General features: G+C 50.2%; 1 protein-coding gene across 5 annotated transcripts in view; it reads right to left on the reverse strand.

Moving 5' to 3' along the window:
- SIPA1L3 (signal induced proliferation associated 1 like 3) overlaps nt 1–21,388 on the reverse strand; it is a 253,512-nt gene that overhangs the window by 71,166 nt on the left and 160,958 nt on the right. For all 5 annotated transcript variants that reach the window (XM_070387808.1, XM_070387805.1, XM_070387806.1 and 2 more), the window contains 5 exons: nt 18,190–18,378; nt 17,212–17,386; nt 14,987–15,090; nt 11,801–11,958; nt 3,194–3,770 (listed from right to left, as the gene is read on the reverse strand). In XM_070387808.1, coding sequence (XP_070243909.1) covers nt 3,194–3,770; nt 11,801–11,958; nt 14,987–15,090; nt 17,212–17,386; nt 18,190–18,378 — 1,203 coding nt within the window. The remainder of the gene's footprint in view (nt 1–3,193; nt 3,771–11,800; nt 11,959–14,986; nt 15,091–17,211; nt 17,387–18,189; nt 18,379–21,388) is intronic.

Below are 21,388 nucleotides of genomic sequence, written 5' to 3' on the forward strand. Positions count from 1 at the left end.
ACGAGCCACGCTGTGCATTCATACATTTACACATGTATCCACATACACAAAAATATTCTTTGCAATCCACACAGATGTTCCCGAGTATGGGCAGCAAGAAACGAGTGTGGACGGTGAAGGACTTACCTGAAGATGTGAACACATCTGTTCCAGGCTAGTCTGGACAGTGAGAATTTGGGAGGTGAGGAAACATGTGAAACTGGAACAAAGCTCCATGAGACCAAGTGCCTCCTCAGTGCACCAATCTTTTCTACCCTGTCCTTGAAAACTGCCTACTGAGATCCAGTAACTGATTTCACGGCCCAACTTGTTTACATGTCACTAAGGAATTACTATTCATTTTTTTAATATAGAATAGGCAAAATAGTTATTTTTCAGAAGCCGTATGTTTTAGAGGTAAATCTTGACACATTTACTGATCAAGTGGCAGGATGTCTAGGATTTGTTTCAAAATTATCAGGGGAAGGGAAGGGAGAGAGGGAAGGGAGAAACAAGATGGGCCGCAGGCTGATAACTACAGAAGCTGGTGATAAGTCTAGGGGATCAGTGGGCGAGTTTCTCTACTTTTGTGTCTGTTTGAAATTTTCCATGATTAAAAAGTTAAAATAAACTTGTTTGAAAGGAGAGCCTACAGTTTAGTGCCTCAAAAGAGAAACTCATGACTAGCTTCATCCCAGACCATGGCCTCTGCTTTGGGAGTCAAAACGCTTCTTCCCTTTGAAGTCATCGCCCTTGTGTCCCGTGAATTGAGTTAATAACAGTATCTCCCTCATTGGGTTTTGGGAAGAAATGCAAGGTTGTGCAAGGCTGCAAGGAGTCAGATGGTTGGCCCCCTGTGAACGGCCACTTTTGCTGTCACTACAGACAGCACGTGTGTGTGCATTCAGTCCATGGTCACTGAATGTCTGCTGCACACCAGACACTGGCCCAGGTGCTGAGGACGCAGCACATATGTAAAAAGACACATCAAATGGTGGTGGGTGCTACTGTGACAATTAAAGCAGGGAAAGTGGGTGGAACAAGCTCAAGGCCAGGTTGTGGAGGGGGTTTTTACAATTTTGGATAACAAGGCCTCACCGATAGGTGACCTTTGAAAAAATGTATGTAGAAGGGGAAGGAGGCATGTGGGGATGAAGAAGGTGTTCCACAGAGAGGGCACAGGTAGTGCAAAGGCCCTGAGGCTGACTGCCCAATGAGCCCACTCTAGACACAGAAGTCTGTGTTCTTGGAGCAGAAAGAGAGTAATAAGGAGACAAGAGCGACAGACATCCAGGCCATGTAGGGCCTCTCAGGCCACCATAAGGAACTGGGCTTTTACCTGGAGTGAGCTGAGGGGTTTGAGCACAGCAGGGACATGATCAAGATCCCTCTGACAACCTTCCTGAGAACAGACCCCAGGGAAGCAAACAAGGAGGCAAAGGAGACCAGCAAGGAGGCTACTGGACAGGCGAGGAGGGGCTGCAGAAGGGCAGGAGCAGCAGAGTCTGCCTCCGGCGGGTGGAGCTGACAGACTGGACGTCGGTATGAGACAGAGGAGTGAGGCTGGTGCTGAGGCTTACGATTCCACTCGTGTGATGGGCTTATTCTCTGGAGACAGAACCCCGGGAGGCCAGGGGAACGAAATCAGGAGCTTGCTCTTAGACGTGCTGACTTCCACAGGCTGAGTAGGCAGTTAGTCATTAGTCTCAAGTTTGGGCACAAACAGGTTTTGGAGTCAGAAAAATCTGGATTCAGATCCCAGTCTGCCACCTACTGGCTGTGTGACCTCTCTGAGCCGCATGCTACTCACGGGTCCAATGGGGATAAAAACAGTGCCTACACTCCACGAGGCCGGTGGAGGGCTGTGAGATCATCGGTCATGAGCACGCAATCAGGGTCAATCATCTTATTCAGCTGATCGACTAATCAGCATTTAATAAACACCTACTATGTGCCAGCCCTGATCTACACAAATGAGATAAGCAAGTGAGCAAAACAGAGGCCCTTGTTCACGGACCTCACATCCTAATGGGAAATCTACACACTAGCTGTTGCTGTAGTTTAAGGCAGGGCAGGAAGTTTGGAGTCAGGGAATCTGAAAGCTGGTCTTTACCAATCCCACCTGAACTCAAGGAACGAGTGCAAAAGCCTAGAAGGGTGAAGAGGGCTGGCTGTGATACTGGCCTCTGGAGATCACAGCCTCTTAAGTCAGGCCAGCTTCCTGGGCAACATAACTCATCCAGTCCTTAAAACTTCCACATGATATGGGATGATCACTGTTCCCATTTTTCAGCTGGGAAAACTGAGTCACCCAGTGGTTAAGGAACATGGTGAGGTGACACAGCTGGTAAGGCAGTGCTGGGACTTGAAGCCAAGCCTTCTGACTTGAGAACTTGTGTTGTTAACTCCCGTGATATACTGCCTTCTCTATTTCATGCTTGACATTCTGTTGAACCCACTGAGAGCCAATTACTGACCACGTTCCCTCACCTGGGGCTCTGAGGTAGCCTTAGTACTTCTTAGCCCAATGCTTCCAATGACCATTACCAACTAAACTGTCATCTGACTTGAAACCAATCTGCTACCTTTGGTTTGGCAGCTGTCTGAGCCTAAGCTGCCAAGAGATTAGGGTAAGATTTTTAAATCTAGACTGTGAGTCTCTGTTCTTTAATAGAGAATGTTAAATCACTTACATTTATTGTGATTACTGATGTGGAATTATTCCTGCCACATAATTTTGTTTTCTTATGCTTTTTTACACCCCCACCCCCAATATCCTGCTTCCACCCCTATATTTTAAAGGTCTGGAAGTCTTTCATTCTGTTGAGTTGGCCAAAAAGTTCATCTGGTGTTTTGTTAAGAAGGTACAGAAAAACCCATATGAACTTTTTGGCCAATCCAATATTTTAATTCTTCTGGAAAGTATCCTTACATTTTTAACATGAGTTTAAACATCTAGAGTGAGTAAATAAGCCTTTTGTCCTCTCAAGGCGATGACATGGAGAGCCTCAGATCTTTGGCCCAAGCCTTCCCCAGGGAGAACCCAGGCTGCAGAGCCCACTAGACCCCGGGTGTGTAAAGTGACAATTCTGATTCTCTTGGGGCCCACGAGCGTCCTGGGCCAACTGACCGGGCTCAGGGAGGCACTTCAGTGGTTCCTAAGGCCTCTGTCAGACCACAGAACTGCTGCACCTTGAGGGGCTCTCTCCCTTACCTTCAGTCTCTGGACAATTTCTCTTATGTCCTCCACAGAACCCTCAGAGGCCTTGAGGAAGATATGGTCCCCTCGCCCGTAGAAAATTTTGATTGTCGAGGAGTCTGGGGTCCAGCCAATGACATCCCCGCAGTAGCAGTTGAACACCACTTCCTTAGTGCGTAGGTCTAGGAGCACCACAAACTCGTTGGAAATTCCCAAAATGCAGTCTATCTCTACCCCCTGCGCGTAGTCCTCAGCCGCCACCCTCCAGGCGATGGCCCCGGCGCTGTGCTGCTCGGCGCCTGCCCGGGCTTTTGTCTTCTCCTTCTTCTTGGAGGTCAGGGAAATGAGGTTGAACTTGCCGGTGGAGTCAATGGGTGTGTTGGAGACACAGTTTTCCGCCAGGTCCTTGAGGTACTCCTGGCGGGTCCTGGTGGCCATGGTGTGGAACTTGTCAGACTTGTGTGCAGCGTTCTCGGCATTAATCACCTTGGCCAGTAAGAAGTCTCTGAAGACGTCAGATTTTCGGAATGTGGTTCCACTGGGGATCGGGGGGCCAAAAGGAGGAGCGTCTTTGGATCGGGTCACTGCCATACTGAGGAGGGAGAAATTATTTAGATGGCAGAAAGAAAGGCACTTGAGAGTCCCTTTAGAAAGAAAATACACGATCAAAAAGAGGAGTTTCCTTTCCAAGAAAGGAAGTCTACATCTAATTAGTAAGTTGCCAGCTGACTAGACTGGAAACTGGAGAAAGTCTTAGGGCACACATATGCATTTTTACTTCCTATGCAGCAGATGTTAGAACATCCACTGATATTTAAGGATAATTTTCCTAGCACCGTTCAACTTCAGTTACTCTTATTTTACATACATACAGCCTTGTGGTAAATTATAGTTTTGCAAAGACTCATCCCTTCCTCTCTACCTTTATGGACAGGTACATTCCCGCCCTGTTCACTCTAAGCTTGGTCATGAGATTTGATTTGGCTAATGGCATTCGAGCAAAGGCACAAATGGGCATGTGGGCCAGGCTTGCCTCCTATGTACCCGCCCTCGCCATGAGGTGAACATGCTCTGGGTCTACTGGTCTGGGAGAACGAGGGTGCCTGGAGCAGACACGCAGCCAAGGCCAGCCAGGTCTCAGCCAACCTGCAGGTGAGTGAGCCAAGAAGAAATGATGATGTTTGTGAGCCTCTGACTTTCGGGGTGGCTCGTTAAGCAGTGTTACTAAAGGAAAATCAGACCGATATGGAACATTCTGTGATTTACTTCTTTCAGACACTTGGGTAACACGAACATGCTTTGTAAATCATCTCTACAAAGGTTATTTTGAAAATTCACTACAAGGGGAAGTTAGGATGGAACTCTTCCTACTTTGGTTTTTTTTTTTTAAAGATTTTTTTGATGTGAACCATTTAAGAAATCTTTATTAAATTTATTACAATATTGTTTCTGTTTTATGTCTTGGTCTTTTGGCTGTGAAGCATGTGAGATCTTAGCTCCCCAACCAGGGGGTCGAACCCACACCTCCTGCACTGGAAGGCAAAGTCTTAACCACGGGACCGCCAGGGAAGTCCCCTACTTTGGTTTTAACTGAGCTGCCATTAGGACAGAAATCATACAGCAACTGAATGAGAAGGTATAAAAGCAATGATCTAAAACCTTATCCCCCAAATTCCTGAACTTCCTCCCCCATTATGCAAACTAGAGAGGGAGAATCTTACTGGGAGGAAAATCCACAGAAAAAGTGGGCCCGTCATCTCCATTCCCTCCCTGAATAGGGGCCTCCTCAGTGACCCTTACATTTGGAAGGAGACTGGGGGCTGCTCCTGCCTGGGAGCTCTGGAAGGAGGGTCAGGAGCCCCCGAAGAGCCCAGAGTCTGGAAATTACTTAGCTAGTAGAAAGAAAGGCACTCTCGAGTCCCTGCAGCTGCTGTCACCACAGCTCCAGTGATAATTTCCTGCTTCCTGTTTCCTCTTTGTGCTCCCTCCCTGGACAGGTCAGAGACTGGCAGTGAGCCCGGGGGAGGGGAAGTGCAAGGGGGAGGGCAAGTGCAAGGCGGAGAAACAGAGGAGAGCGATGTAGGCTCCCCATCCAGCGAGGCTCCCAGGTGGAGGCAGCCTTGAGCTGGGAGGCAGGAGACTGGCTGCTAAGTCAGGTTCAGATCTGATGAATCTCAGTTACGATGCTGCAATGACCAACTCGAGACTCAGTGGCTACAGGGCCACTGAGTGATCTTTGATGACTTCAGAGATCAGGCAGAAAGGCTATCGCACCTGCCAGAGTGAGCACCCAGGGAGCAGGGGAAGACATTTAATTTAAAGGGGCTCCAGGGACTTCTCTGGCAGTCCAGGGGTCAATCCATGGTTGGGGAACTAAGATTTCACATGCTGCGTCATGTAGCCAATTAAGGGAAAAAAAAAAGCCTCCAGGGATACCATGAGTGAGTTATGCTGTTTACACAATGACAATTAAAAAACAGTATGAGGTACTAAAAAGAAGGTTTTTTTCTTAAAGAGTACTGCATTCACCTTCTATAAAAATGTCAGCTTGTGCTTATGGTGTTGGGGAGAGACTACATACTGTAAGACAATTTTTAAAGTAATGCGATTCTTGATTAAAACCTATTTCATGAAACCTAACCATAGTGTAAGGCTTGTTTGACTCCTGACCCTCCACCCAACTTGACCAGGGCATGTGTCTGACCAGCACTTCCAGGATGGCCCCCCTCCTTGGACCCCAGGGAGTCAGTGCTCTGGGTGTGACGCTATGAGGAAGAGAAATTAAGCTGGGATCTGAGGCTGAGTAGGAGCCAAAGGAAGAGCAGAGGGGAGGGTGCTGCAGGCAATGGGCATGGGAGGTGGAAGACCCAACAGGAAAGAGCACGCGCAGGGCGAGATGCGGCCAGTGCACCAGAGCCCAGAGAGTAAAGGGTGGGAGGCTGGTGAGGTCACCAGGGACCAGGCCAGGCAGGGCCTTGACAGTGAGCAAGCATCCTGTATCCTGATTGGGAAAACAAGCACCCATTCGACCATCTGGACCAGCTATTCACCGTCTGCATCCCCAGATCCAGTCTCTGCCATTTTCTGCCCCGTCCAGCGCCCCAGAAGGTGGGTTTCCACAGGCTGTGTCAGCTTCACCCGGTTCCCCCGGCCAGGATAAGGGGAGGGGAGAGGAGAGAGGGTGCAGTCTTTATTTCTCTTCATTGCCTGCCTGTCGAGCTAGGACAGTGGCCGTAGTCCTTGGTCCTTTGCTCAACAGCCACAGCTTCTGAGGGGTGGCCCCTCTCCCAGAGCCATACTTCTCCCTGGTTTCCAGAAATGTCTCCCATCCCCTGTGACCTCATCCCTCATGGTGGGTAATGGCTCCTTGCTATTGCTGGTTCCTGGGTGCCTCACTTTCCTATATTGGTGCCTTTAACCTACCCACACCTATTAGTGAAAGCTGCTCAGTCTTGTCAGACACTTTGTGACCCCACTGAGCATAGCCTGTCATAGACTCTTCTGTGTATGGGATTCTCCAGGTAAGAACGGAGTGAGTTGCCATGCCCTCCTCCAGGGGATCTTCCTGACCCAAGGATCGAACCCCTGCATTGCAAGCAGATTCTTTACCCTCTGAGCCACCAGGGAAGCCCTACCCACACCTATCAGCCTGTCCATTAATCCCTCAGTCAAAACCCTGAGTGGGGGACTTCCCTTGTGGTCCACTGCTTAAGAATCCATCTTACGATGCAGGGGACACAAGTTTGATCCCTGGTCAGGGAACTAAGATCCCACAACCATGGAGCAACTAAGCCTGTCACTACTGAGCCCGTGTACCACAACTAGAGACTTCGTGCACTGTAACGAAAGATGCCGTGTGCTGCAACTAAGCCCTGACACAGCCAAATAAATTAAAACAAAACCAAAAAACCCTGGGTGGGGGGCACCTGCTTCCTGTGGGTCCCTGATGAACACAGGTGCCAGATGGACCATCTGCAGGGATCACCGTGGCTGCCCCATGAAGAAAGGCCAGGAAGGGGCCAGAGAGGGTGCAGAGACTGTGGAGGGAGCTCCTACAGACCCAGGAGGGCCAGGCCCCGTGCTCCCTAGCTCCACGGCCACATCCTGGGAATGTGTGAAGGCAGGTGCCACCCTGGGCTTCGTGCATGCCCCAGGGCTGGCCCAGGTGTTCAGTACTGATTATAGTCATGATTTAGACTTGAACGGACAGACCGAAAAGAAACAGGTTCCTGCCAATGTGTAGGTCTGACAGAAAAAGGCATTTCCTGGGGGAGAGGTGCTTCAAGGCCGCACAAACCAGGCAGGTTTTCTCCTGTGGGAAACCCTGCGGGGGGCCTTGCCTCCAGGCCAGGGGACGTGAGATGGCCTTGCCAGTCTCTCCACTCTGATTAATGCTGCCTTCAGACTGGGCTTTGCAGCTGTGACTAGCTGTGCAACTTCTTCATTCAGGACTTGACTGCTCATAGTGACAGATTCTGGCTTCTCCCACAGTCCTGACTCATGCTTTTAAGAATCGTGGAACTGCAAGCTACTGAAGGTTTCTGGACAATCAGAATGGCTGGTCCCTCATTTCCCCAGCAGGAGGAATGGGGTGTTCACAGCCCACAGGCTGTGGGGGTGCTGGCGTGCCATTCAGTACCGTGTTATACAGCCAGGAGATGGTGTGACCACCGTGTCACCTGGTCACTGGAGCTCAGCATTTCTAGAACACTCACAATCATTTCTTCAACAGCTATTTTCCCAGGACCTACAATGTTTGGGTCAGGCATCTGCCTAGTTGCCAAGGCAGCTCTGGGGTCCTTTACATAACAAGGCTGCCCAGCACAGATGTGTGAAGGCGAGTGTGACATGGTGTGACCCCTGAGGGAGGCAACAGCCACATCAACAGTTTGTTCCTGGGGCTTCCCTGGTGGTCCAGTGGTTACGAATCCGCCTTGCAATGCAGGGGACACTGGTTCAATCCCTGGTCTGGGAAGATCTCTCTTAGTTGCCCTGGAGCAACTAAGCCTGTGTGCCACAACTACTGAGCCAGTGTTCTAGAGCCCGAAAGCTGCAACTACTGAAGCCCATGCCCTCGGAGCCCATGTTCTGCAACGAGAAGCCACAACAACGAGAAGCCCGTGCACTGCAGCTAGAGAGTAGCTCCTGCTCACCAGTTAGAGAAAGCTAGTGTGCAGTAACAAAGATCCACCTCAGCCAAAAATAAAACAAATAAATCTTAAAAAAAAAACACAACTTAGTTCTTACAGTGTGACAAGTTCTATGACAGAAATGTGTCTAGGGTCATGGGGAGAAGAGGGGACAGGGGAAGGCCTGTCCAGAGAACAGCTGTGTGTGCAGGAGGGGAGAAAAGGGGTTGTGGGAGGGGGCAGTTTGGTTGCATCTCTAACATTTTCTTTCTTCAAAATTAAAGCGAGAGCTGAAGCAAAGACGGCAAAATGTTAACATCTGTGAGATCTGGTGGTGGGCACATGGGTGTCTGTTATTCTCTGTACTTTTCAGAACGTTTGAAATGTTGCATAATGAAAATATTCTGAATTGCAAAAAAAAAAAAAAAAACAAGAAAGCTTGGTGCGTCAGAACAAAAAGAAACCCTCTGGAAACTGCATGAAGGCTGGCCCAGAAAGCGCGGAGGTCAGCCGCAGGCTCCTGTGATAAGCCAGGTAGGAGAGGGGAGCTCACGGTTAGAAAGGGGAGAAGGGCTTACCCAGCAGCCTCCTGCCTCTGATGTGCTATGAGGGTGCGTGCACGCATGTGTGCGCGTGTTCAAGAACAACTCTATCTTTGTAACCTCAGGCCTACAGGGAGCCTGGAGGCACAAGCCCGCTGAGCTGGAGCTCTGTCCTGGGAACAAGCGATGGGTGGGGGAAGGGGCCGCAGGCCCTCCACCTGGTGTGCTGGCTCCCAGCGGCAACACACCCAGCCTGGTGGTCCACAACACTTCCTGCACACTGGAATCCCCTGCCTTCTCTCACATATCTGGCCCAGAGAAGAAACCGGTCAGTTCAGTTCAGTCGCGTCTGACTCTGCGACCCCATGGACTGCAGTACACCAAGTCTCCCTTCAGCAATTCCCAGAGTTTACTCAAACTCATGTCCATTGAGTCGGTGATGCCATTCAGCCATCTCGTCCTCTGTCGTCCCCTTCTCCTTCTGCCTTCAATCTTTCTCAGTATCAGGGTCTTTTCAAGTGAGTCAAATGAGAAGAAACTGGTAGGCTCTTGGCAATTCCATCGCATCTACCCCGGGCACCTGTGCACATACCGTTTGGCCCAGTAACTCCACGCTGAGGACCTGACCTATCCCAGCTGTCTGCCACGAGAGTCTCAACCAGGTTATAGGGAGTTCCTGGGTGGTCCACTGGTTAAGACTCAGTGCTTTTACTACCGAGGGCCTGGGTTCAATCCTTGGCCAGGGAACTAAGATCTCACAAGCAGCACATCATGGCCAAAAACAAACAACTGCCCCTCCCTCACAAAACTACGTGGAGGGAATGTGTTAATAATAGCACTGCAAGGTGGACTGTGGTAACAGGTGACAGGAAACAACCCCGATACCTGTCACTAAGGCATAGGGGGAGATTCTTAGGCATCTATGTAATGGAATAATACGCAGTCATAAAGAAGGGAAAAACGCTTTACAGACTGGTGTGCAAAGTTCTCAAATTCTGTTGAGTGAAAAAATACAGGATGCAGAACAAACAGTGTGTGGGATATGATACCACCTGTATTAAAAAGGTGGAAAAGGAATACTTCCACACATTTGCCTGTATGGGCCTCGGTTATCAGGAAATGGCTAACAGCGGTTGCCTCTGTGAGGGCAATGGGATGATGAGGACTTAAGAGATGAAAGGTGGAAAAAAAAAAAAAAAGAGATGAAAGGTGAATTTTGATCTTTAACTTAAAAAAATTTTACCTTTTGTATCTAATTTCAAACTTTTTTTTCCCCCTTTAAATGTAAACTAACATTACTTTGCCAACAAAGGTCCATCTAGTCAAGGTTATGGTTTTTCCAGTGGTCATGTATGGATATAAGAGTTGGAGTATAAAGAAGGCTGAGAGCCAAAGAATTGATACTTATGAACTGTGGTGTTGGAGAAGACTCTTGAGAGTCCCTTGGACTGCAAGGAAATCCAACCAGTCCATCCTAAAGCAGATCAGTTCTGGGAGTTCATTGGAAGGACTGATGTTGAAGCTGAAACTCCAATACTTTGGCCACCTGATGTGAAGAGCTGACTCATTTGAAAAGACCCTGATGCTGGGAAAGATTGAGGGCAGGAGGAAAAGGGGACGACAGAGGATGAGATGGTTGGATGGCATCACCAACTCGATGGACATGGGTTTGGGTGGACTCCGGGAGTTGGTGATGGACAGGGAGGCCTGGAGTGCTGTGGTTCATGAGGTCGCAAAGAGTCGGACACAACTGAGCAACTGAACTGAATCGAACACTCCCAAGCCGAGGCCCCGGTGTCTGCGATGCTGACCAGGGACCAATGCAGACCTTGGCCCGGGCCCAAGTTATTGATGGGCTGGTTTTCAAGAACCACAGCACTCTCCTCACTCCACATCCAGGGCACTTTCCATCTGTCCTGTGGGGGCTGGCCATGTTCTCTGATGAGACTGGTGCTTGGGGAAGACACTGAACAGGACTGAAGCTTGTAACACAGTACTATTTAATATATTTATTTATTTGCTGCACTGGGTCTTTGTTGTGGTATGAGGGACCTAGTTCCCTGACCAGGGATTGAACCCGGGCCCCCAGCACTGGGAACGTGGAACCTTAGCCACTGGACCACCGGGGAAGTCCCTTGTGTCACTTACTGATCTTCAAATTAAGAACCCTCAGCTCTGTCTCCCCAGGGGCCGCCCCTGTCTGCCCTGCCTCCATCCTTGCATCCTCCGGTCTTCCTTTGGGCCACACTCTGGTGCCTCTCAGGCACACGCCCCATGCCCAGCACAGCTGCTAGTCTTGCTCTGGGATGGGCACATGACCCCACATGGGTCAATGAGCCTCAGTTCTGGGGCTTCTTTTCCTGGGAAAAGCAGGCTCTCTTTCTGCTGGGTCTGCAGCTGGCAAGATGCTAAGCTTGGCGCTGCCAGCAAATGAAATGATGTACAGGGAAGTGGAACACCTCCAGGTGGGCCTGAATGTGTGATTTATGAGAGCCAGCATGTAAGACTGCCTCTTCATTTATTTATTCATGTTCTTTTCGTGCACCATGAGGCATGTGAGATCCTAGTTCCCCGACCAGGGATCGAACGTGTGCCCTCTGCACTGGAACAGCACAGTCTTAACCACTGGACTGCCAGGGAAGCCCTGTGACTGCCTTTTTGAGGTGGGTTTTCTGTCACTTGCAACCGAAAAGACTCCAGGCAAAAACAAATTCCTGGTGGTTTCTTTGTCGAAACTGGGATGACATGGCCATTTCTGGTTAAGAACCACTTTCTCAGGAGGTGTGGGAATGAATGAGTAGAGCTCCCCTACTGAAGCACGGACAAGAAACATGGGCGGCTGCCTGCCTGGGCCAGCCGTGCCCTCACTCCCCCGACCCCCACGCTCTCCGGCTGCTGGAAGCCAGCTTTCCTGACTTCCTGTGCGTGCAGGGGGCGGGCGGGGCATGTACCTGTAGCAGACGTTATCAGTGCAGGGGTTGTGGGCCCGGACAATGATGAAGACATGCTGAAAGTGGGAGCGGATGTTCTTGGGGGTGAACGGCAGCGCCCCGGGCTCCTGGAAGATGATGGTCACGATGTCGTTGCCTATGTGCCTCTTCCTCAGCAGCTGGTGGTGGGGAGACAGTGGCGGGGGAGATGAAAACGTCAGGGTAGGCTCCAGGCTCATGACCCGCCCCATCACCTCTCTGCTGGCTCCTGCCACACTCCCTCTCTGCCCCAGCCACACCAGCCTCCTGCTAATCCTTGAATGAATCAGAAACCTTTCCTTTCCTGAGGCTCCCGAGGACCATCCTGAGGCCTGGAACTTCTTCCCCCAGATCCTCACATGGCTTGCTCCTGCCTGCCCTCCTTCAGGTCTGGGCTGAAATGTCACCCTCCCATGAGGCCTTGACTGTCTTACCCATGATGTCACCCCCTCCGCTTTTCTGCCCGTTACTCGAGTAACAGTGTGTTACTCGTCCACACTCATCTTAACAAGCAGCTGCCCCTCTTCCTTTTGTTTCTGTCTTTTCCCACTAACGTGGCAACTCCTGGAGAACAAGGATTTTGTCTGCTTTGTTCACTGCCAGGTGCTTTATCCTCAGTGCCTAGAGCAGGGCCTGGCACACAGCAGGTGCTCAAGAAACGTCAGCTGGAGGACAGCATGGTCTGGCAGCTTTTGACTTGCTCAAGGTCACATTCATGGACACTGGTAGAGGCAGCCTCAAGACTGCTGGCAGGGCCCATCTCTGGCTACCTGAGTTGAGAAGGCTGGGGTGATAGCCTCAGATCAGCTCACAGGAACCCCATCATTTCCCCCCTGCCTGTCATGGCCTCTGAGAAAAACTGTCATCTTTAAAGGTGATGATGTACTCTTACATTTTACTTCCTTGCTAAAATTACATTGTTCTTTTTTTTGGCCAGACCGTGTGGGCATGTGGGATTTAGCTTCCCAGCCAGGGATCGAACCCACGCCCCCTGCAGTGGAAGTGCAGAGTCTCAATCACTGGATGTCCAGGGAAGCCCACATTGTTCTTAGGTACAGAAGTTTAGCCTTCATGTAACCGTTAGAATTCCCGCTGACGGGGGAGTTGCATGCAACTCTACGTGAGGTGGCCGGGAGTGTGAAATCTGGTCACACTCAGCGGCACAATACATGCTGCTGAACCGCTGGCCCTCTGTGTGTTTTACACAGGATTAAACTAAACTGCTTAAGTACCCATTTATTGTGACCAGCCCTGAACCAGGCGTCTTACACCCACATATGAAAGCTGTAACCTCATTTCATCTTTACAACAAGTCCTGTGAGGTATTAATTCATCAGACCTCCTTTTGTTGATGAGAAAAGTTAGGTTCATGGGGGTTAAACGTCTTGCCCTCAGTCCAGAGTCATGGAGGGAGGAGCTGTGACCTGAACCCACTTCTGCTTGGCCCCACAACCCAGGCTTGCCCCACCACGCCTCCAGGAGCATGTTCAGCTGCTTCTCACGTGCCTCCTGTGCCGGGCCCTGCCATGAGCTCTGTTTTCACACACAAGGGCAGGGTCCCTTCCCCACGACCCTGAGATATGGGTGCTATCGTTCTGCCCATTTCGGAGCAGGGACCCGAGGCCTAGGGAGGTGAGATGACACAGTGAGGAAGTGGCAGACGGAGAACGCCAACTGGGGCTCAATGAGAGCAATGCTCTTACGGCTGCTACTAGTGAACTTTCTAGACATCACTGACGTTTGACCATTTTGGCCGGCAGAATGCACACTGCCACCTGCGGTGGTGTGGTGTGTGCGCTCAGCTGTGTCCGACTCTGTGACCCCATGGACTGCAGCCCGCCAAACTCCTCTGTCCATGGGATTCTTCAGGCAAGAATACTGGAGTGGGCTGTACTTCTTACTCCAGACCATCTTCCTGACCCAGGAATCGAACCTAGGTTTCCTGCAGGTGTATTCTTTACCACTGAGTCACCTGGGAAACCCCGTACCAACAGGAAAAAATACGTACACTTCCTAAACCATCAAAAGCCTGTGGGGTTTCTGTTCATGAGAAACAGCTCCTGGACACACATGGCGTGTCCAGGAGAGGAGGCCCTGGCAGCACATAGCAGCTGTTGTGCCCACCTAGCACCTCCTCCTCCTCCAGGCAGCCGTGTCCATCCCCTTTGGGAAAGCACCTCCCACTGGCCCTCTCTAGGGGTGGGCACATGCTTCAGGTTTGGCCAATCAGTCTATTCTATCCCTGCCCTGGGCCTGGCAAGTGGGTGGTGCAATGAGATTCAGCCCGGAAACATTTTTGGGACACTTGCAAGGCAGAGCTCTCTTTCTCCTGAGGGAGCTAAGCTGGTGGGATGTAAGGTGAGGGCTGCCACTCCTTGGGAAGATCTGTGAATATAACCACTAAGAATAAAAGCAGAGGTGAGAAATGGGAAGAACTCCTGACACTGTCTGAGCCCCTGGATCCAGCCATACCTAAAGCTAGCCCTCTCCCAGTACTTGACAGTTGTTCAGTGGCTCAGTCGTGTCTGACTCTTTGCGACCCCATGTACTGCAGCATGCCCAGGCCTCCCTGTCCTTCACCATCTCCGGAGCTTGCTCAAACTCATGTCCATTGAGTCAGTGATGCCATCCAACCATCTCATCCCATCTCATCCTCTGTCACCCCCTTCTCCTCCTGCCCTCGGTCTTTCCCAGAATCAGGGTGTTTTCAATGAGTCAGCTCTTGGTATCAGGTAGCCAAAGTATTGGAATTATACTTGAGAATTATATAACTCGGTAAATCTCATTTTTTGCTTTTACTCAATTCGATCTGTACTCTGTCACTTGCAGTCAAAATAATGTTGACTGATCCACTTGGGTCTTCTCCACAGGACTCCTGATGACTCAAGAGACCCTTGAGAGGAGCTGGGGTAGCCGGGTGGCCAAGGAATAGCCAGAACAAAAGAGTGACATCGAATGACACCTGATCTAGTCCCCAAGCCCCAGGTGATGAGACCGTGGTGGAGAGGGCCTCCAGGGTTGAAGGCCTCCACCTGCTGCATGAGTCGGCACCAGGAGAGCTGGTGCTGGACCGGCAGCCAGCCAGAGGCTGTCGAGAGGGAAGCTGCCTTGGGTTCCCTGTGCATCAACCAGAAGTCACTTGGAGCCCCCACCCTGGGCCCCACTGACCTGCTGCCTGTTGTTGGGGGTGTACGGGAGCAGGGTGGAGACGTGGAACATGATCTCGTAGTCCTGGTACGTTGTGTAGAGGGAGTGGGTTCCCGTGGAGTCAGCTGAAACAGAAACACCAGTTAAGCACCACGTCTCCAAAGCCTCTGGGCTCCTGCCATGTCCCACATGCCATCTGTGTTAGTTTTTAAGTTGATGTTTTCATTTAACTTCACCCTTTAAAGCTCAGTAAATTTAGAGATGTGCCTGGTGGTCCGGTAGTTAAGACTCTCGTCTTTCCAATGCAGGGCATGTGGGTTTGATTCCTGGTTGGGGAACTAAGATCCCACATGTCACACAGCCGCAATAACAACAACAGCAACAACAATAAAATTTCAGTACATTCAGATAAAAAGGAAATCTTATATTAAGCACCCACCAGACTGGTAAACATTTCAAAGTCTGACAATGCCAAGGGCTGGTGAGGGTGTGGAGCAACCAGAACCCTTTGTGCAGCTGGTGAGGTGTGTAAATTGGTACGGTCACTTCGGAAAACCTGAGTAATAGTTACTGAACCTGAAGACGGGCTTCACTGATGACCCAAGCACTTTATCTTCTAGGATCACAGCCTAGAGAAATCATACATGAGTGCCCCAGGATACGGGTACAACTATTCTCAATATGTCAATCCCAGGGATATACAATTCACACTGTGGAAAAACACACAGCCATGAAAATGAATGAGTCACAGCCACCACGTGGGCAAACCCTACAAATGCAATGCTGAACGAAAGATGCCAGACACAAAGGAGCACAAACTGTGTAATTCCATTCACTTTATATCCCCAAACAAGCAAAACGGATTATATTATTCAGAGATGCATATACAGATTGCCAAACTATGAAGGAGGAAATGATAATCCTGAGTGTCAAGACACGTTCTTCTCTAACGGCAGGGTGTTATGACTGGGGAGAAATCCACCTGATTGTGGACTCCAAGGGGGAAACTGAGGCACACGGATGGAGTGACTCACCCCATGGCTTACACGCTGCAGTGAGTGGTGGGGGCTTGAACTGGAACTCAGACTTTCTGACTCCAGAGTGTTTTCTTTTTTAAAAAATTCTGGACATGCCACGCGTCGTTCTTTTTTGTTGTTTTCTGGGCCACTTGGCGTGTGGGATCCTAGTTCCCCGACCAGGGATTGAACCTGTGCCCCCTGCACTGGAAGTGTGGAGTCTTAGCCAGTGAACCGTGAGGGAAGTTTCCTGAATGTTTTCTTAATAGTATTCAATGCTGCCTCTTATAAGTTTCAAAATTCTTATAGGAAGGAGACCCAAATCACTAATCTTTAGCAGTGAAGGTCCTGCATGTGAGGCCCCTGCCGGCCTCCCTCAGTTCGTCCTTCCCATTTATTCCCTGAAGCCTTGGGACCTCAGGGCTTTCACATGTGCTGTTTCTTTTTCTTGGAACGCATTTCTTGTTCCTTGTCTATTTTATTCCAACTCACCCCTCTCAGGTCACACTGTTGTCCAGGCCTGGGCCCAATACAAGCTTAGGTTCCCCATATTTCCTTCTATCACCTTGAGTCGCTCCTTCCTGTCCAGGCAGGACACCAGGAGCTGGTTCCTGCTGCATGTCTCAGGGAACCCCAGGCCGTGCTGCGACTGACTCCAGGGTGTCACACTCACCTCGGAGGCCTCTGCCTCAGCCCCTTAGGACCCCAGCTTTACTTACTTGTAGGTGCGAGGGAAGAAGCAATAGAACAGACTGAGGAATGCCTGTTCTTGTGGGCTGACATCCCAGGGGATAAGCTGTGACAGGTGAGGTCACTGAAGCCATGGTTGGCCAGCACCAGGGCCAGGTGACCTCCAGGTGGCTGTCATCTGGGAGACTGGCCAGGAGCACTGTGTTTCCTGGGGTCCTTGGGCACAGTGGGCACCAAGCAGGTATCTGTGGCTGTGACCCCCTCAGGACCCCTCTGGGCACGCACGTGCTCGGGATCTCAGAGCACATGTCTGGGAGTGCAGGTGCTGAGACACAGCAGGACAATCTTCAGGCTTTACTAGAATACGCAACACTCTTATCCAGAGTGCCTGCACCACCCACACTGTTACCAGCCAAGTCCTCGAATGCCCGCTGCCCTGCGTCCTCCCCAGGGTACCACCAGGCCTTTGGACCGTAGGCCTGTGGGATAAGTGGGCTGGTCAGGGCTCCTCCCGCCAGGCCACCCACTGTGGCCACTTACTCTTGACGTCCAGCTGGGCAGCGTACTTGGTGAAGCCCTTCAGGCAGACCTTCTCCCCGATGAGGGAGAGGAACTCTTCGAAGGCTGGGCCGGCCTCCTCGTTGTTGTACATCTCTTCCTCCGAGCTCTGGCCGGCCTTGCAGTAGAGGATGCCCACTTTGTGCTTCCGGCAGAGCTGCAGAGGCGAGAGCGGTGTCAGGGAGGCAGGCCAGGCAGAGATGGAAGAGGGCGTGGGACAGAGGGGGCTCTCCCCGGCTGCTGGGGTTACGTGGGGGTTCAGTGCCACAGTCAGAGAAGAAAAGAGGTGTGGGGGCATGTTCTGGCCGTCTCTCTCCCTCTCCGGGTTTCCAGAGGGGCGCTGCAAGGGGCACCGCCACCACACCCAGGCTTTCTACAGGGTGGAGGGTGGCGCTCTCTCGAGGGAAAGATGGTCACCCTGGCCGGCTTCCCACAGTAGGTGGGCTGGAACTGGCTAGGGTTCTGCAAAAGGCCGTTCTGGAGAGCTCAGTGGGGTCGACGTTATTTCTTGGGGGGAGAGCCCTGATAGCCATGTTTGTTTCATGTGTCCCTGATGCCCTGGTCACTGGACCACAGACAGTCACGTGACCTAAGCGTAGGGTTGGGAGAGGCTCTTCTGGGACTGAGGGTCAGCTAGCCGGGGCCTGTACAAGGCTCTCATCCTAATAGCACCTCTGGGAGCTGTGGGAGGCAGTATGCAGCGAGGGAGCGGAAGCACTGACACACACGGGGACCCAGTGGCTGCCTCAGTCCTAGACTATCTCCCCTGGGAGCCCCAGCAGTCACGTGCCGGCTCCTGGCAGCCCTAGAACTTGATACAAGGTCCCTCCTCTTACTGGAACTAGCCTGAGTGGGTTTCTGTTCTTTGGAGGAAAAAAAAAAGTGAGACGGAAGAGGGTCGGGCAGTGGGGCTGCAGGCTGCTGCCCCTGCGTCCCCACCCCTGCCGGGCCCCGGCTCACCCCTTGCTCGTCGAGCTTCAGCAGCTGCTCCGTCACCTTGGGAGTGTTGAGAGCCAGGCGCAGGCAGTGGATGTTGAGCTCGGGGATGACGTACTCCAGGGCGTCCCGCAGGGGCAGGCCCCGCCCGGTCCCGTGCTTCATGGCGGTGGGTGTGGCGTCCTCCAGGATGGAGCCCCGCAAGGTGGTGAGCTGCTCCAGGGAGAAGGGGGAGACGAGGCTCTCAGGACGCGGGAAGGAACGAGAGAAGGCCCACGAGGCTGTTCTTTTCTCACAGCAGCATGTGTGATGGTCAGAAGCTTGGACTCTGGGGCCGGAAAGCACTGGGTCTGAATGAACTTGAACTTGCTGCCCTTGGCTGTGACATCTTGACCAAGTGACTTCCTATTGCTACACCTCAGCTTCCAGGGAGTGTTGGGACAATGGATGGAACAGCCTTTATTTGTTCAACAAATACTGTCCCAGCGCCATCTTTAGTGTGGTGAAAAAACAAAGACCCCTGTCTTCCTGGAGCTGATACGCAGGTGGGGAGGTGGATTATGTTCAGGTAATAAAAGGTTTAGTGAATAAAATAGGCACTACAATGTGGGCCCGCTGACAAACACTTTTACTGTTGTTATCACAATAACACATGTACATGTATTACCATAATGTGTACTTAGTTGCTTACTCATGCCCAACTCTTTGAGACACCATGGACTGGAGCCCACCAGGTTCCTCTGTCTATGGAATTCTCCAGGCAAGAAAACTGGAGTTGGTAGCCATTCCCTTCTCCAGGGGATCTTCCTGACCCAGGGATCGAACCTGAGTCTCCTGCATTGCAGGCGGATTCTTTACCGTCTGAGCCACCAGGGAAGTCTATTACCACACACTCTTAGGTAAGACACCTGCCTGCCCCAGACACCAGCACCATTGTGGGTCTTGAACTGAAGCACTGGTTTCCTGTCAAAACCACCACCAATGGCCCTGATTCAGCTGGTTGGTGGTGAGGCCCAGGCTTGTGTGTATGTATGCATATATGTGTGCAGTATACACACACTTATGTAACTGTATATTTACATACCTATTCTCTTTTAATACTTCTCAGGAAATTCTGATGTGCAGTCAGATTTTAAAACCTTTAGTCAGTGGAAAAGGAAATGGCAACCCACTCCAGTATCCTTGCCTGGGAAATCCCATGGACAGAGAGGAGCCTGGTAGGCTACAATCTGTGGGATCACAAAAGAGTCAGGTATGCCTCTGCAACTAAACAACGTTAATTTTTTAAAAAAGCTGAAAACACCCTATACAATAAAAGAGCAATACCACAGAGAGAAATATGTTAGTGTTGTTTTAGCAGGTTGCAGAACTGAACTGATATTTAGCAGATTGCAATTTACACTGCAGTTGAATTATATGAGAACCCTACATGGTCTTCACTACCTTTATCTTTCTAGTAGAAGCAACATGACACAGAGGTTAAGAGCGTGGACTGAGGACTCCAACTGCCCAGGCTCAGATTCTAGCACGAGGCATGCACTCAACCTCTCCGTGCCTCAGTTCCCTTTTCCATAAAAAGGAAGTGATAATAACAGTGTGTTAGGATTGCTCTGAGGTGTACATGAGTTAATATTTTTGAAGTCCTTAGAATAAGTGTTTGAGACGCAGGAAGAGCTCTATGTTAGATCCTATCATCATTATAATTTGTGTTTTTTGAACTGTGCTGCAAAATGAATAAATAAAAGCCTGGCTACCAGCATTCACCCCTCACTTCACTGCTGCAGTGCCTTGCTTTGGTTGGGGTGTACGCTTCCACGGGTGATTTGGATCGGGTCCACTGCCTGCAATATTTTACATTTCTAAATGGTTGAAAAAATTAATATCGTGTGATGTAAAAAGGATATGATATTCAAACTTAAGTGTCTATAAAGTCAAGTTTTATTAGAACATTAATAAAAAAACACTCATTTGTTTTACCTGTGGCTGCCTGCACACTACATTAGCAGAGTTCAATAGTCTGAAGAAGACCACGTGCCCCACAGAACCTAAGGCAGTTACTACCTGGCACTTGACAAACTTAAGTTTTCCTAGAGCTGAAAGCATCGTGGCCAATACAGAGGTGTTTCAGAAATGATGAATATAGCAATTTCTGGGTTGTTGCTGTTGTTCAGTCACTCAGTCGTGTCTGACTCTGCGACCCCATGGACTGCAGCATGCCCAGGCTCCCCTGTCTTCCACCATCTCCCGGAGTTTGCTCCAACTCATGTCTACTGAGTCCATGTTGCCATCCAACTATCTCATCCTCTGTCACGCTCTTCTCCTGCCCTCAGCCTTTCCCAGCATCAGGGTCTTTTCCAATTTGTGGGTGGGTGGAAGTTTCTTGCTATATCTTTGTTATGTGCATTATATTTATATGTTATGAAACTAAGCATTTGAAGCTTTTTTCCAAAGATACACGTTTTAGCTGCTGGACTGTCATAACAAACATCCTGATGGAATGTAACAGTAAATTGTGAAATACACATTGTCTAAATTGCTTAACAAAACAAAACCTTTAGTCGAGGCAATCACAGCCATCGCATTCCCCTTCCCCAGAGGCTGCTTTCCAAGTTTCTCCTACAGGTAGCCATGTGACTAGATCCAGACCATGAAATGAGAAGGAAATTCAGCTTGGGAAAGACATCTGTGGCAGATTCTCTTTCCTGGTGAAAGATTTTCTTCCCTGGTTAAAAAAGCCCCTTCCCACCTGCTCATTTTTTTCTAAGGGCGCTGGTATGAGGATAAGACGTCTGGAGCTGCGACAGCCACCCTGGGATCATTAGGAATGAGACAACAACAACAAAATCACATAGAAGCCAGTCCCTGCCACTTCCTACCTCCAGATTTCCTGTTAGATAATTAAAATAACCCTGTATTTGTTTTAGCTATAGTCATGTTTTCTGTTACTTTGCAGACAAAGTAATTTCTAACAGATATATCTTAATAACAAGTCACATTTATGAAAGCACAGTTCAATTGCACTGTATTTGGCCATGAGAGTAGTTATAACTACCAGTATATGTACAGGTCTGTTGGGGAGGGGAACGTTACTATCTCCCTTTTACTGATAAGAAAACTGAAGCTCTAAGAGGCTGGGTGCCTTATCCAAGGTCACCACAGCTAAGTGGCTGAACCAGGATTCCACCCTAGGTGTGACGTCTCTAGAGCTCATGATTTTTCTGAG

The sequence above is a fragment of the Bos mutus genome, chromosome 18 (genome assembly GCF_027580195.1).
Source record: "Bos mutus isolate GX-2022 chromosome 18, NWIPB_WYAK_1.1, whole genome shotgun sequence".
Taxonomy (NCBI): domain Eukaryota; kingdom Metazoa; phylum Chordata; class Mammalia; order Artiodactyla; family Bovidae; genus Bos; species Bos mutus.